Below are 14,814 nucleotides of genomic sequence, written 5' to 3' on the forward strand. Positions count from 1 at the left end.
CCATCCTTTGTCTCCCTCCCGCTTTCCCTAGGCCAGTGTCCTCAACCTATGGGTTGTGACCCCATTGGGGTCTCATATCAGATATCCTGCCTATCAGATATTACGATTTATAACAGTAGCAAAATTATGGGTATGAAGTAGCAACGAAATACTTTTATGGCTAGGGGGTCACCACAGCATGAGGAGCCATATTAAAGGGCTCCAACATTGAAAACCATTCCTCTAGACAGGCAAACAGAAGAGGCGGCACCATGGTCTGCCCACAGGAAAAGGACAGGCTCAGGGAGAACATTGCGGGCCAACCAGAACTAGAACCCAGGCCCCTTCCTGACACTAGCCTATCACTGAGGTTTTCAACCAAGATGAACAGGGAGTAAGAGAGGCCTTACTGGCAGTCTCAGCTCTAAGCCCACCAAGTCTTCTCTTAAGCTACATGAATGTGGCTGAGGAGGCCAGCAGAGGTAGCCACGTAACACACACAAAAAAGTAGTGGACAACAGGGATGAATCCGAAACCCCCCAGAACAAACATGTGCTTCACTAAGGAGCAAGGAAGGTGGAGGTCACCTTGAGGTCAGGTCCCTTGGGGACCAGGAAGCTGTAAGAAGAATTATGGCAGCAAATTCCTGCCAGTAGCCTCATAACGAGCCTCTTGTGTAACACTGCTGGAGGGAATCCTGCCTGGTGCGTGAAGAATTATCTTCCTCACAGTGGCCAAGTTCCAGGAGGGCCATTTAGAGAAATATCATCAAAGGCGGGGTCTGCAAAACTCAGGGTCAGAGTTGCAACCTCTTCTTTTGGAACCTGAAAGGGCTGGATGGGGCAGCCGGGAACTAGGCAGAGGTTACTTCCTCTTCGGAGGGTCTGTGCCAGGGCCTGCTGCGGGTAGTCACTGTCTGGCTCCCACAGTAGCTTATCTTGGGGTACTCAAATAGAGACATGTCCACTGCGGGCTCGCCTGGCTCCTCTCATCCACTCATCAACCGGCAGCCCTCTGCAGCCTGGAGACCTGGCCTGAGTGGGCCAACTGGCCTCACTCCCTGCCCTGCTCTTAAGTTGTCCTAGGAGACTGGAGAGTTTGAAGCCTGGGTTTAGATACTGGGCACTTGTGCGGCTGTCACTGCGGCCCCGCCTACCCAGAGACCCTGCAATCTCCGGGCTCTCAGTCCCAAGCAGGCGAACATATAGCGAGGATGTCCCGGAGCTTTCGCTCTTTAGTCCTGCCCTTGATCCTCTCCACTTGGCATGCGATTCTCCAAGGAAACCAGAAGGGCACCTCCTACGATCCCTAGTTTCTGTCTCTCTCCCGTGCCCTGACGGCTCCCTAGACTCCCGGCCATCCTGCGGACGCTTAAAGAACGCAGCCGGGTCGCACAGACTCGGCTTTGGGGCCAACACCCCAGAGCGTGCTCTCGGTTGCGCTCTAGGACCTGGGGGCGCCGGGCTGGTAGGCAGGGCCCTGCGCTTAGACCCCGGCGTGGGCGGGGCCTCGCGCGCGTGGCCCTGGGAGGTGTTTCCCGGCATGCTCCGCGGCCCGCACCCTCGGCCTGTCCGGCCCGTCCGGCCGCCCGCCCCGCCCCGGCCCACCCCGTCAGCCCGGCGACGCGCGCATGGAGGCCGGCTGAGGGGAACGCCGCCGCCTCGCTCGGTACGCCGTGGCCTGACCGGGCGGGCGGGGGCCCCTCGCGCCTCGACGGCGCGTGCGGGAGGCGTGCGGGAGGGCACGGACTGCAGGTGGGGACTGTGAAGACCAGGGGCACGTATCCCACCGGGTCGGGCTGACCCAGGACGGTGTAGATTTTCTTGGGCTCGAGAGTCCCAGAAAGAACCCAGACAAGCAGAAGCGCTCCGCTGGCTTTGGGACGTCAAGAGCTTCTTTAGAACTGGGACTGTCTCCAAGCTTTCGTGCTCCCCAAGCGGAGGGGCTCTAGGTCCGCTGGTCTTGTGAAACGCAGCTGTCCCTGGGCCTCCCTAGGAAGACTTCATCTTGCGGTGGCCGTGATACTGTGGGCAGGATGCCAGCAGGGCTCTGGCAGAGTGCACTGGTAGCCAGGAGCCTGCAGGCTCCTACAGGGCATCTCCAGGTGGACAGAAACCAGGTCTCTGGAGGGCTGACTAGGCTTCTTCATCTCCGGTTTCTTTCCTCTTCCGGTCCTCAGCTCTGCCACACTTAGGTAAAATATGCCCTGCTGGAGCGGGCTCTCCCGGGTCCTGCAGTGTCCAGGCTTCCAGAAACGGACAAGAGGAGGCCAGGGCTTTTGGATACCCTGTCATTTCTTTCTGTCTTGGTTTTCCGAGTAGGCTTGCCTAGTTTTGCCAGTCGGTCGTGGTCAGCTTTTGACCAGTGGTAGGAAGCAAGCTGCCATCTGGGAAACAGTTTAGTTTAGAGATTGATAATCATGATGGGTGTGTCAGATCAGGGTGGTAACAGGGTTTTGTGGATTGAGAAACTTAAAACGTTTATTACTCATAGTGTAGTTTTAGAGGTTGGGAATCCTAGGTCGAATGCTAGTCTTTTGGGTTGCTGATGAAGGTTCTGCCTGTCTTGTTACCCATTGTCATTGTGTCCTCATAGCTGCTTAGTGTCTCTTATAAGGACATCCCATCACGGGTCCTGCTGTATGGCCTCATCTGAGTTCAGCCGTCTCTTAAAACCTCTGCGTGTTGATGTAATTATTTTGAGCCTTGTGTTTTGAGTATGTGATTTGGGGTAAGATGCATTTAGTGTGAATAGGACCCAGAAGATAGATGGCTGTGGGGCTGGGAAGGTGAGGAGCTCTACTGACGTGGCTCTAGATGCAGTGCAGAACCTCTCTGTTATTTTGACCCAGTATGCCAGGGCTGTACCTCCTTGTGGGCCCTGACATGAATGGGCCTTTTCTGCTCTTTGCGCCAACACTTTCCCTCTTAAAACCACAGACTGCTGGGAATTTTCAGATGTCTAAGGCAAGTTCCCCTAGAAATTTAGCAGATGCTAAAAGTTCTGTTGTTTAGCATGTGGAAGCATCGTGCCTGGTTGGTAACAGGCCTGGAAAAGTATCCAGACAGTCCTGCTTGTTAGGGAATGCTGGTTGACAGAAATCCCAGCTTTCTGACTTTACCCCATGAAAATTTACAGTGTGGTCTTGGTAGGAACGGGTCTGGAAACTGCTACGACTGGGCATTTATGAAGAGATTGATCTCTGGGGAGGTTGGGCAGGAAGACGCTTCTGTGTCATGAATATGTCTGAGAGGGGTGCATGGCAAATGTTGTGGAGGGTACAGTGGCTGGGTGCTTAGGTGAGTATGGAAGTGGAGGTCCGTCTCGGTTAGTTGCTCAGCCAGAAATAATGGTCGGGGGAGGAGGTATTAGCAACCTAATGAAATTACATCTGACAGACAGGAAACCAAAGGATCAGGAAATGTGTAGATTCGATAGTGCCAGGTACCCAGAACCACAGACTTCTGGCTTGAGGCAGAGGCTGTCAGTAGCCTTCTTGCATGACCTCCCCTTCCATCTTCCTGTTGATGAGAGGCTGGATCCCAGAGCTGGAAGCCACAAGGGGCCCTGGTGCTGTGTCTGATGGTCCAAAGACTCAGGGCTTGTCTCCTGACCAGCCTGTGGACTCCTCCACCTACCACACAACCAGAGGTGAGACCAGTCCTGCTGTGGGCCAGCCAGGGAATCTCCAAGGCTATCCGGAGCCAGTGTTCTAGCTTTTGTGGCCTCCATGCCCCTCAAAGGCTCAGAGGCACCCTGGACAGGCTTTGGAGGGTAGATCTACCAAGCCAACTGCAAGCCTGCTGCAGCCCCACCTCTTAAAGGGCAGGGCAGGCAGGGCAGGCAGGGCAGGCAGGGCAGGCAGGGCAGGCAGGGCAGGCAGAGCCAACGTGGTTCTTTCCCATTTGCTGGCTGTGCTGCAGCCTCTGGTTGGCCCGCCCACTTATACAGGATGTTTTAAGTTTGCATCTCATGCTTTGGCGGCCTGGTGCTGCTGTTAGTAATACTGGTTAGCTTCCATGTGTTTAGTTGCTGTTTGGGTTACCCTCCCTACACATCCTGGAAGGCAGGTTCTCGTCCCCACACACTTCTCTGTTTCTGTTTCTTTGAAGCACCAAATTCTGTTAGTAGTGAAAGGTGAAGTGAAGCTCTGTGCACAGGTGCCATGGTGCTTCCTGCTGACGTGGCTGTGCACAGGCTCTGAGCCATGGCTGTTCCCAGATGTGCTGGCCTTTATATAAAACATCCAGACTGTGTTTTAGACTAGGGAGGAGGGGCCCCTAGGGCAGAGTAGTACAGTGAGCGAGCTGTGCTTGCCTCCATAATAGCCAGCCATAGGGCCAGGAACATTCAGAGGCTAACTCAGGGTCTCTGCTCTACCTTAGAGCCCATGCTGGCCCTGCCTCAGTTCCTCTTGTAAAAGAGTTCTTCCACAGTGCTTCTGATTCGCCCCCATTTTCATAGTGGACACAGCATTAGAGGTTTGATTATACACAGAGAGACCCCTAAGTCACATTTATACAATAGGCCTAGAGGAGCCACAGAGCAGGCAGGAGCCTGGACCTTGTAAAGAGTGTGCTGACAAGAGTAGCAGGTCAGAGCGAGCTCAGACTGTCCCCAGGGTCATCTTACCACACCCCCATTCTGACACAGCTCTTTCCAGAACACGTCCCACAGTACACATCAAAACAAGAGTCGTCCTTTCTTGCTGTAGGTGAAGGAAAACTAAAATATTCTCCTTCCTTAACATTATAAAACCTTAGAGGTTATATACCTCCCGCCTGTTTTTGTTTTGTTTTGTTTTTTAATTTTCAGGACACAGTTTCTCTGTGTAGCCCTAGGTGTCTGGAACTCACTCTGTAGATTAGCCTGGTCTCAGATGCAGAGATCCGCCTGCCCCTGCCTCTTGAGTACTAGGATCAAAGGTGTGCACCACCATTCCCCACGTGCACTGCTTTTAGAAGAGCTAGTGTCTGAGCTCTGCTGGTGTATAACCGCCTGCAACTGTGGCTTCAGGGTGTTTCTCCCCTGTGGGCACAAACACAAATATTCATGTTTGGTCATATAATTTTTTTAAAAAAAAATACTATGCCCAGGGGTCAGATTTTTCCAGCAGACTTGTCATTTTTAACGGGCTTTCTTCAGCCAGGACCATTGTGTCTGCTGAGTGTGCCTTCCTGACCGCTCAGCTCCTGTGGGCTGTATGATAATTACATATTTGGGACACACACACACACCTTTGTTAAAGCAACATATATAAAACAAACATAACATTGTTTATAAGTGACTGATATGTTATGATTGATGATTTGATTTTGTTTGAGTAGATAGTTTCTATAATTCACGAAACCCACCAGGATGGAATTGAAATACCTGGACATGTTTTTGCTAAGACTGTAGTTTGGGGAAGCTGGAGAGATGACTGGACTGCCCTCGCAGAGGACCTAAGTCCAGTGTCCCACACTTACATCAGATGCCTCGCAACCACCTGTCACTCCAGCTCCAGGGCAATCTGTCCCTTGCGGCCTCCTCAGGCACCCAAACACAGATGCACATAAACACATACAGACACAAATACATGACTGCGTGCACACGAGTGTGTGCACATATGTGTGTGAATGCATTTGCATGTGTGTATGTGTGTGTATTTGTGTGTTTATGTTCCTGCACAAGTGTGGGTATGTATGTGCATGCACATGTGTGTGTGAGTATGTGTATGCATTTGCATGTGTGTATGTGTGTGTATTTGTGTGTTTATGTTCGTGCACACATGTGTGTGTATGTGTGTACATGCACATATGTGTGTGAGTGAGTGTGTGTATGCATTTGCATGTGTGTATGTGCGTGTGTATTTGTGTGTGTTTGTTCGTGTACGTGTGTGTGCGCGCGCGCGTGTGTGTGTGTGTGTGTGTGCGTGTGCGCGTGCGCGTGTGTTTGTAGCTACCGAGTAGGCGGTGTCTCATCACTGGCAGATACATGACGTCTGTTAACGTTGCTGTTCCCTGAGGCTGCCTTCGCCCCCTTTGGTCAGTGTGGTACTCTTTCTCTGCACCATCTGGCACTCTTGGCCCCCAACCCTGGAGCACCCAGTGAAACAGTAAAGATCGACAATGCCATGAACGGTTACCAGGGTACCCCTTGTCAAGTTTCTACTACAGCTTCTTTAGTGTTCTGCTTCTTTGTCTTCTAAACTAGAAAAACTATCTTGGCTCCCCAGGATGCGAGCTGTTGTCTTGCCTAGCCTTCTTCCATCTGGCCATCGTTATAAAAGAAATGGAGGCCTCTTGAAGTGGCTTTCTCACAAAGGCCACGGCCTTCTTACCATGGGGGTAGCAGCCACAGCATGTGTCCTACAGTAACCCCGGAGGAGGTAGTACAACTCCTCAGAGAGATACAGGTTAGCTTTACTGTGTTGTGGCCCTGTGTGCCAGAGACTTCCCCTACACATAGTCATCTGTGTGTGGCTCAAGGAGACTGCTGCCTCTCTCCAGTCAGGCACATCCCAAAAGGACCCTAGACCTCAAGTAGCACATACATACCAGGAGGCAGCCAATGATACTGGGACAGGAACGCCGAGGTCCTCTCCTTTGGGTCATTCAAGACTGGCGAGTCCTGTAGTCACAGTAATCCCTGTGGCCCCAGGTAAAGCCTTTATCTGTCTCCTCAGGCATCCTACACCCATCAGGAAGCTGCTGTCCAGCCATGGAGGGAGAGGAGAAGCCAGCTCAAGAGGTAAGGAGAGCTGGGGCTGAGGGAACATCTTCCTAAACAACCTTTGTCCCAACCCAGTAATACCTGCTGCTGCCCCACACAGGAGGATGAGGGTTCCTTGGGTCCCTTTAACTGCTTCTCTCTCTGCACATACTTAATAACTAGGAGTTTTTTAGAGTCCAGAAAGAAGTACCTCCATGGAAAATTCTTGAGGCAAATGGCCCTTGCTAAGGAGGTACAACAGGTCTGGAGTGTGCCTGACCTGTGGGGTGAGGCCCAAGTGTTTGAACACTTACTTGAACTCACTCTCTCTCTCTGCAGGCTGACGTGGAACCCATGGTAACATCAGGGGCCTCAGAAGCAGTGCCAAGGGTGCTTTCTGGAGACCCTCAGAACATCTGTATGTTTCCCTTCAGGACTTGGTATAGCCACAGTGCTGGGCCCCAGGGAGGGGGTGGGACTGGCAATGACTGTCCAGGGTAGGGAATAAAGGCTGAGGATCCCCTCAGTACAACTTAGACCTGCACAGGGCCTCTGCTTGAGCCCAAGTGTGACCATATATCTACCTGACTAGACAGTTCTAGGGGCACTAGTCACCCCCTGTTCCCCATCCTCAGCACTCTGCTATGACAGTTTGGGTCTAGTTGAGGATGATGAGAACGAGGCCCCTCGGACAGTACTCCGTTCACAGATGTGACCAGGTAGCTTGTCTTGCATAAGTCAGTTGTGTGGAATGCACTGCCTGCCAGAGATTGAGTCTACTGGAAAGGGTCCGTCCTGTCGCTCCTGTGTAGGCTGCAGTGCCCTGGCATCAGGTCCCATCCATCACACTGTGGCTTTGGCTGTCCTTGCAGCTGATGTAGATGCCTTCAACTTGCTCCTGGAGATGAAACTGAAACGACGGCGTGAGCGTCCCAACCTTCCACGTACTGTGACCCAGCTAGTGGCCGAGGATGGCAGCAGGGTGTATGTGGTGGGCACTGCTCACTTCAGTGATGACAGCAAGAGGGATGTAGTGAAGGTAAGCACTGCTCCCCTCCCCTTTAAGATTGATTTATTATGGGTTGGGGACTTAGCTCAGTGGTAGAGCACTTGCCTAGCAAGCGCAAGGCCCTGGGTTCGATCCCCAGCTCGGGGGAAAAAAAAAAAAAAAGGATGATTAGTGTTCAAAGAATCATTACTATACAAAAAGAAAAAAGAAAGATTGATTTATTATGTGCACAGTGTTCCGTCTTCATGTACACCTACAGGGCAGGAGGGGGCACCAGATCCCATTACAGATGGTTGTGAGCCACCATGTGTTGCTGGGAATTGAACTCAGGACCTCTGGAAGAGCAGTCAGTGCTCTTAACCTCTGAGCCATCTCTCCAGCCCAAGCACTGTGTCCTTTTATCGCTATGCTTCTGGCAGTCTGTACTGCAGGGACACAGGCCAGGGCAACCGGCAAGAACTATTCAGTAGGCATTTCTAGCTCTGGAACCCCCAGGAATGGCGAGGGGTGCTTCCTGCTCCACAACTCAGAACCTCCTGCTTTTTCTTCATTTTACCAAGGGAAGCATCGCACAGCTTTCTTTAGTTGCTTTTTCTCTAGAATTTGTCACCGAAGCCACACAGGCTGTTAGCACTGACTTCCCTCCTTGTCCAGTGTGGAGCAGCCGGATGGAAAGCGGGAGATTGGGTCTGTTGCAGTGTGGGGCTTGCTTTGCAGACTATCCGGGAGGTGCAGCCTGATGTAGTGGTTGTGGAACTCTGTCAGTACCGTGTTTCCATGCTGAAGATGGATGAGAGAACTCTGCTGCGGGAGGCCAAGGAGGTCAGCCTGGAGAAGCTGCAACAGGCTGTCAAGCAGGTGCGCATATGAGCGGGCAGTGGGCTGTGGGACCCGCTGCTGCCTCTCTCTGTGAGACGCCAAGACTGAGAGCTCAGAGTCCCCTCTGAGCTGCTGACAGGCTCCTCTCTGGGCTGGCCTTCCGATCAGTGCCCTGGTTGCCTGCCCACTCCCTCCCCTGGGAGAGAAGAAAGGCTGAAAGAGGAGGCAGGTAAGGTTCCACTACCAGGCAGGAACAGGGCGGAGCTGAAACCTCTGCTCTGATGCTGAAGTGGGGGTCTGAGCATTGTCTGGGCCACCACATTGCTGTATAACTTTGTCTTCCACACTGCCCCCGCCCTCCTGGGCGAGGAGACGCAGCAGGTAGTGGTAGCCCATCATTGTATGTAGTGGTAGCCCATCGTTGTATGTAGTGGTAGCCCATCGTTGTATGTAGTGGTAGCCCATCGTTGCATGTAGTGGTAGCCCATCGTTGCATGTAGTGGTAGCCCATCGTTGTATGTAGTGGTAGCCCATCGTTGTATGTAGTGGTAGCCCATCGTTGTATGTAGTGGTAGCCCATCGTTGTATGTAGTGGTAGCCCATCGTTGCATGTAGTGGTAGCCCATCGTTGTATGTAGTGGTAGCCCATCGTTGCATGTAGTGGTAGCCCATCGTTGCATGTAGTGGTAGCCCATCGTTGCATGTAGTGGTAGCCCATCGTTGCATGTAGTGGTAGCCCATCGTTGCATGTAGTGGTAGCCCATCGTTGCATGTAGTGGTAGCCCATCGTTGCATGTAGTGGTAGCCCATCGTTGCATGTAGTGGTAGCCCATCGTTGCATGTAGTGGTAGCCCATCGTTGCATGTAGTGGTAGCCCATCGTTGTATGTAGTGGTAGCCCATCATTGTGGCCTCAGTGTTCAGGAGCCACAGGCTGGCTTGTCTTGCCTCAGCTGCAGGGTACGTCCTCTTTTGAAAGAAACAAGTGTTAAAGACTCCTGTGAGTGTCCCAGACATGCTGAGCACTTTCACTGTAGAATCTCCCAGATGAAGGCTGAATCAATAAACCATTTACTTGGTACCCAGAAAAGGAAGTCACCATTTCATCAGATGTGATTTTTAATGCCAGCCGTGTGTCACCCTTGTCCCTCTCCCCACGCCCCCATACACCCTCCTAGAAACATAGGGTCCATACTCTACTGGAGAAAGAGCCACACCGATGGCCAAGCCATGTGCTCATTGCTGGGCCCATCCCTGAGGGCAAGGGAAAGGTCAACAAAGGGGAGAGGCTGGCATCTGCTGCCCTCATCCCCTCAAGGAGTCTCCAATGGCACCGAGTCTTCCCGGCAACAGTGTGTGATAACATCCACAGGTGCTGCCCACCAGGAGGCCACTGGTGTCCAGTTTTTACTGTGGGTTGGCCATGTGGACACAGCTGACCTCATCAGTTCTAGTCCCTACAGTAACAAGTTGGTACTGCCTGACCCATGACCCCTACAAGTCAAGCGTGGTGGCACATACATTTTTTCTCAGCACTTAGGAGGCAGTGACAGGTGATCTCTGAGTTCAAGGATAGCCTGGTCTTCTAAGCAAGTTCCAAGCCGAGCAGTGCTGAATTTTAAAACAGACAGTATTGGGGCTGGAGAGACGGCTCAGAGGTTGGAGCACTGACTGCTCTTGCAGAGGCTGTTAGGTGCTGGACTCCAGTCTGTTTGCCTGTGCCTTGGCTGCCTGGGCAGGCAGTCCCAGCAGGTAGCCCCTTTCAACATCTTTGACAATCCTATGAGGAAACACATTTGAATGATTCTTGAGGCCAAGATGACCTGCTGTTGTGACCCTCATGTACCAGTATGCCCTGCCCCTTGCCACTGGAAGGGACCTGAGAACAGTCATGGTTGAGGCCTGGCTCAGGGGCACCCTGCTGCCTGCATACTGCTTTGCCTTGCTCGCTCTGTACAATGTAGATGACGCAGTTCCTCTTCCTGCAGAATGGGCTCATGTCTGGACTCATGCAGATGTTGCTACTGAAGGTGTCTGCTCACATCACTGAGCAGCTAGGCATGGCCCCTGGTGGCGAGTTCAGGGAGGCCTTCAAGGAGGTGGGTGCCAGGCATGACTGAGGGATTTGCGGATATGTTGGTAGGGACTGGTAGGATCTACCCATGGCATCACAAGTCCTAATACCCACCTCTTCCTTAGGCCAGCAAGGTACCATTCTGCAAATTCCACTTGGGTGACCGACCAATCCCAGTCACCTTTAAGAGGGCCATTGCTGCACTCTCCTTCTGGCAGAAAGTCAAGCTGGCCTGGGGCCTATGCTTCCTGTCAGACCCAATCAGGTAGGCTGGCCTCCCTGGCCTGTCCATGGCACATTCCACACCCACACTGCTGTATGTCCTGACCCACACTCCTCACACGTTATCCTCCCACCATGAACTCTAAACACACAGTGCTGTGGTCCCTTCCCTGAGTCAACAACACACAACTTCCCATGTCTCCATCTCTATGATCTGCCACCAAGTCCCTGTGCACCCACCCCCACGCCCAAGCTAGCAGCGTGCCCTCTGCCCTCAGCAAAGACGACGTGGAGCGCTGCAAGCAGAAGGACCTGCTGGAGCAGATGATGGCAGAGATGATTGGGGAGTTCCCTGACCTGCATCGAACCATTGTCTCAGAGCGCGACGTCTACCTGACCTACATGCTGCGGCAGGCCGCACAGCGCCTCGAGCTTCCCCGCGCCTCTGATGGTAATGGACAGGTCAGGGTGGGAACTCCCAAAAGTACTGGTTCCTGTGCCTGCCACTGGTTTTTGTCTTCCCCTGACAGCTGAGCCCAGGAAGCGTGTCCCATCTGTGGTCGTGGGCGTCGTTGGCATGGGTCATGTGCCCGGCATTGAGAAGAACTGGAGTACTGACCTCAACATCCAGGAGATCATGACGTGAGTGCCCCTCCCCACATCACGCCCAGTCCCTGTACCTACACATGGCCGTGACCTTGGAAGTACATGTTCCAGCTGGGCCCACCATGCTTCTTCCTTCCACAGAGTTCCCCCGCCATCCATCACAGGCAGAGTGTCCCGGGCAGCTGTGAAGGCTGCTTTCTTTGGTCTGCTGGGCTACAGCCTGTACTGGATGGGCCGTCGAACCGTGAACCTGGTCCTATCACTGCCTGCTGCGCAGTTCTGCCTCCAGAGGGTGAGCGAGGCCCGGCCAGGTCGGTAGGAGGACTGTGCACGGAAGAGACCGCACCCGGAGTTCTACTCCTCTACATGGTGTCTGGTGCTCCCGAGGAGCTGGCACCGCCTGTCTGGGGATGTCCCTGGGTACAGATTCGTCCAAGCCACCCCCTATGGGGGCCTAGGCCAGGATTTCCTGCCTTCCCCATGCCCAGCCCACCCAAATAAAGAATATTTAACTGTCTGAGCCCAGGCTTCCCAGCAGCCCCACACACACACTGTAGGGCCGGCCACCTATGGGCATCAGGGCCATCCACAGTGTCAGGACCCAGAGGCCTAGTTCCAAAAGGACCGGAAGCTGAGGGGGAGGCACTGAGGCACCCACCCTCGGCCCAGGTGGGTCTGGCAGGTTGTGGCTCTACGTACCTCACTGTGCCTTGTGCTCTGGCTGACAGGAGCAGGTGGCCCTGAGTGCATCTCATTGTGGGTTTGGGGAGCTGGGTGCCCATGCACCTCCTCCCTGGGTGTGTAGGGCCTTTGCCTGACCTGGACATGCATGTGGCATTGCCGGCCGCATCTCTGCCTGCAGAGAGTCTGTGCTTTGGTTTTGTGGGGTTTTGTTTTCTGTTTTTGTTTTTGTTTTTAATGTCAAAAAGTTTTTTACTCAGGTAATTTTGATGTCAAAGAGAAAACAAACTGAAGCAAATATCAGGAAATACAAGCCTTAAATCCAGTGAGGTCAAAGAAGTCATCTTTTTATTTGTGTCTGTGTGCCCTGCGTGGGCCGTGTATGTCAGTCAGTTTAGGGGTCCAGGCCAGCCCCTGCTAGACGCCACTACAGCTCAGAGTGGTGTGCGGCTGCCTCAGATATGAGCTGCAAGGCTGCCCTTGGTGCTAGTAGGGCGCTGGCCTGATTGCTGTGAGCTAGGTGGGATGATGCCCAAACTGCCCTGGGGACAGTAGGCACCCACTACCTAGGACCATGGCTGGTTTAGGCTGTGGCTCCTGGCACACTGCACAGCTGGAAGATCACATTGACTGTCCTTGTGTCCTTGTGTCGGCTGCCGAATCAGGTGAAGCACTGAGCTGGGGGTACAGGGGGTACAGGCTTGTTGGGCTGCGTACTTCTGTCTCACACTCGTGCATTCATTCCCTAGAAAGAAATAAATTTTAATTTTGGAAGCTCCCGCTTTGTGAAGTGTATGGAAATGGGATTCAGGTGATGGGGGACTGGCTTCCTCTTTCGTCATCTGTACCCAGGTCTTCAGGATGCGGGGTACCACCCACCTCAGCAAGGGACCCTGGTGCTCACTAGTGCCTAGCAAGGTTATCTGTGTCAGGCAAGCTGAGCCATACATGTGCTCAGCACCTGTGCACTCTCTGGTTCACACTTTACTACCTTGCAGTGGGAAAGGGGGAGAGACACAGGAGTGGACCAGAATATCCTTAAGGTAGGTTGTTCTTGTCTATGTTAGGAGCATTGAGGTTGAAACACTTGTATATCATTGCCAAGCCAGAGCAAGGCAGACCCTGAACATAGTCAGTGAAGTCTGTGTTAGTGGCAGCAGAAAGAACACAGATGCTCTGGCCAGGGCTAAGGTGCTACAGGCTGCTGTCACAGGAAAAAAGCAAAACAAAAACGTGCCCACCATCTCACCTCCCATGCAGTGGAGATGGGTTGCACTGATCACACAGCTCCAGGGGCACACTTAGGCTCAGTGCTGGGTTTTTGGTTTTGTTCTGGGGGGGGGGGGCTTGTTTTGAGTTTTCTTGTTTGTTTGATTTTTGTTTTGTTGAAATTGTTTCTGTGTAGCCCAGGCTGTCCTAGAACTCAGATCCACCTGCCTCTGCCTCCCAAGTGCTGGGATCAAAGGCATGCGCCAATAGGTCTGGCTTCATTGTAGTTTTAGAAGCCCACTGTGGCCCCAGGAAAAGCTCCAGAGGTGATGGTAGAGGCGGAAAAGGAGAGAGACACAGCCAAGAAGGAATATGTGCATTTGTCTATGCTCAGTCTCCTGTTTGAGACTAATAGGGTTCCCTGAGCACTGGACGCTATTTGCCTCTCCATTATCAAGATTCATATCCACCTAGATTGCAAATAACAGACACACAGAATGGAGAGATAAGGAAGGAAATAGTGCCACTTCAGAGGAAAGTGCTATGTGCAAGAGAAAAGGTGCCAATAGGGAAGCACTTGGGGGCAGAAGACCTAGTGTACATGCAGAGCCAGATTTCAGTTAGGCTCAGAACCATGGCTGGAACCATTGTCCAATCTCTGCTTTGCCCTGGTACTATTGCTGACCTAAATTATTCCTGTATTAAGTCTTAGGTGGCCAATTCCCGCCTGAGCCACAGATCCCAGGAACATTGCCAGGACTTCTGGCCCTTCTCTGGGCAGAACAAATGAAAAAAATAGTCCTAATGGCAGGGCACTGCATATTCCACATTATAAGAACATACTTGTACTTTATTATAAATATGGACTCTGCATACACACGTTAATAGTGTACTCTGAGTTAAGCATAGAAGTCATTCAAACAGCTGACTCGGGAAGAATGCAGAACTCTAGGTTCTAGCAAACCCTGCTACAGAGAGGAGATGATGGAGAGAAAAGCATCAACATCATAAATCTGAGACAAGATTGACCAGAGGAGCAAGACTAAACTTTGAAATGACTACCTTTGTTTACTTAGCTATACAATCGGCTAGATAAAGATGAGATGAAAGACATCTTTAGGATGCTAAACTACTGTCTTAGATTGTTGAATAAAACAGTCAAAGATTCCATTTCTGTTTCTATGCATGTGATAGACAGAACCAGTCAAACCCACAGCACCCAGAAGAGCTAGGAAAGACCTTGGCTTCACACTGGGAATACGGTGGGGAGGAGGGGCGGTGGTTTTTTAGGGACATCATTCAGCCTGTAGGCACACTTGGAGTAGTCCAGTTTGGCATATATAACCTGGATGGGAGCTTCGCCGCTCTGCTGTCCTGATGCACGGGTGCCAGAAGTTAAAGAGAGTCTCAGGTCCACCCTCTGCAACGTCTCGGAGAAGGGAAGTGGACAAACGAGAGGCAACCAATCAAAACCAAGCTTCTGGGCATGCCTCCCACCAACCCATAATTGGGCGGAGGTAAAC

General features: G+C 52.4%; 1 protein-coding gene across 2 annotated transcripts; it reads left to right on the top strand.

Moving 5' to 3' along the window:
• The first annotated feature begins 1,552 nt into the window (after window positions 1–1,552).
• Window positions 1,553–12,407, top strand: Trabd (TraB domain containing). 2 transcript variants are annotated; one of them, XM_032919359.1, is made up of 10 exons: window positions 1,553–1,647; window positions 6,647–6,711; window positions 7,012–7,090; window positions 7,545–7,711; window positions 8,399–8,539; window positions 10,488–10,598; window positions 10,699–10,838; window positions 11,074–11,246; window positions 11,326–11,437; window positions 11,543–12,407. In XM_032919359.1, exons 2-10 carry the CDS (start codon window positions 6,682–6,684, stop codon window positions 11,718–11,720), a joined length of 1,131 nt encoding a protein of 376 aa, XP_032775250.1. In that variant the 5' UTR covers window positions 1,553–1,647; window positions 6,647–6,681; the 3' UTR covers window positions 11,721–12,407. The 2 variants fall into 2 exon arrangements, with proteins under 2 accessions (XP_032775250.1, XP_032775256.1); XM_032919365.1 differs by lacking the exon at window positions 1,553–1,647 and adding an exon at window positions 1,709–2,173.
• The last annotated feature ends 2,407 nt before the right edge of the window (window positions 12,408–14,814 follow it).

Source organism: Rattus rattus, chromosome 1 (assembly GCF_011064425.1).
Source record: "Rattus rattus isolate New Zealand chromosome 1, Rrattus_CSIRO_v1, whole genome shotgun sequence".
NCBI lineage: Eukaryota > Metazoa > Chordata > Mammalia > Rodentia > Muridae > Rattus > Rattus rattus.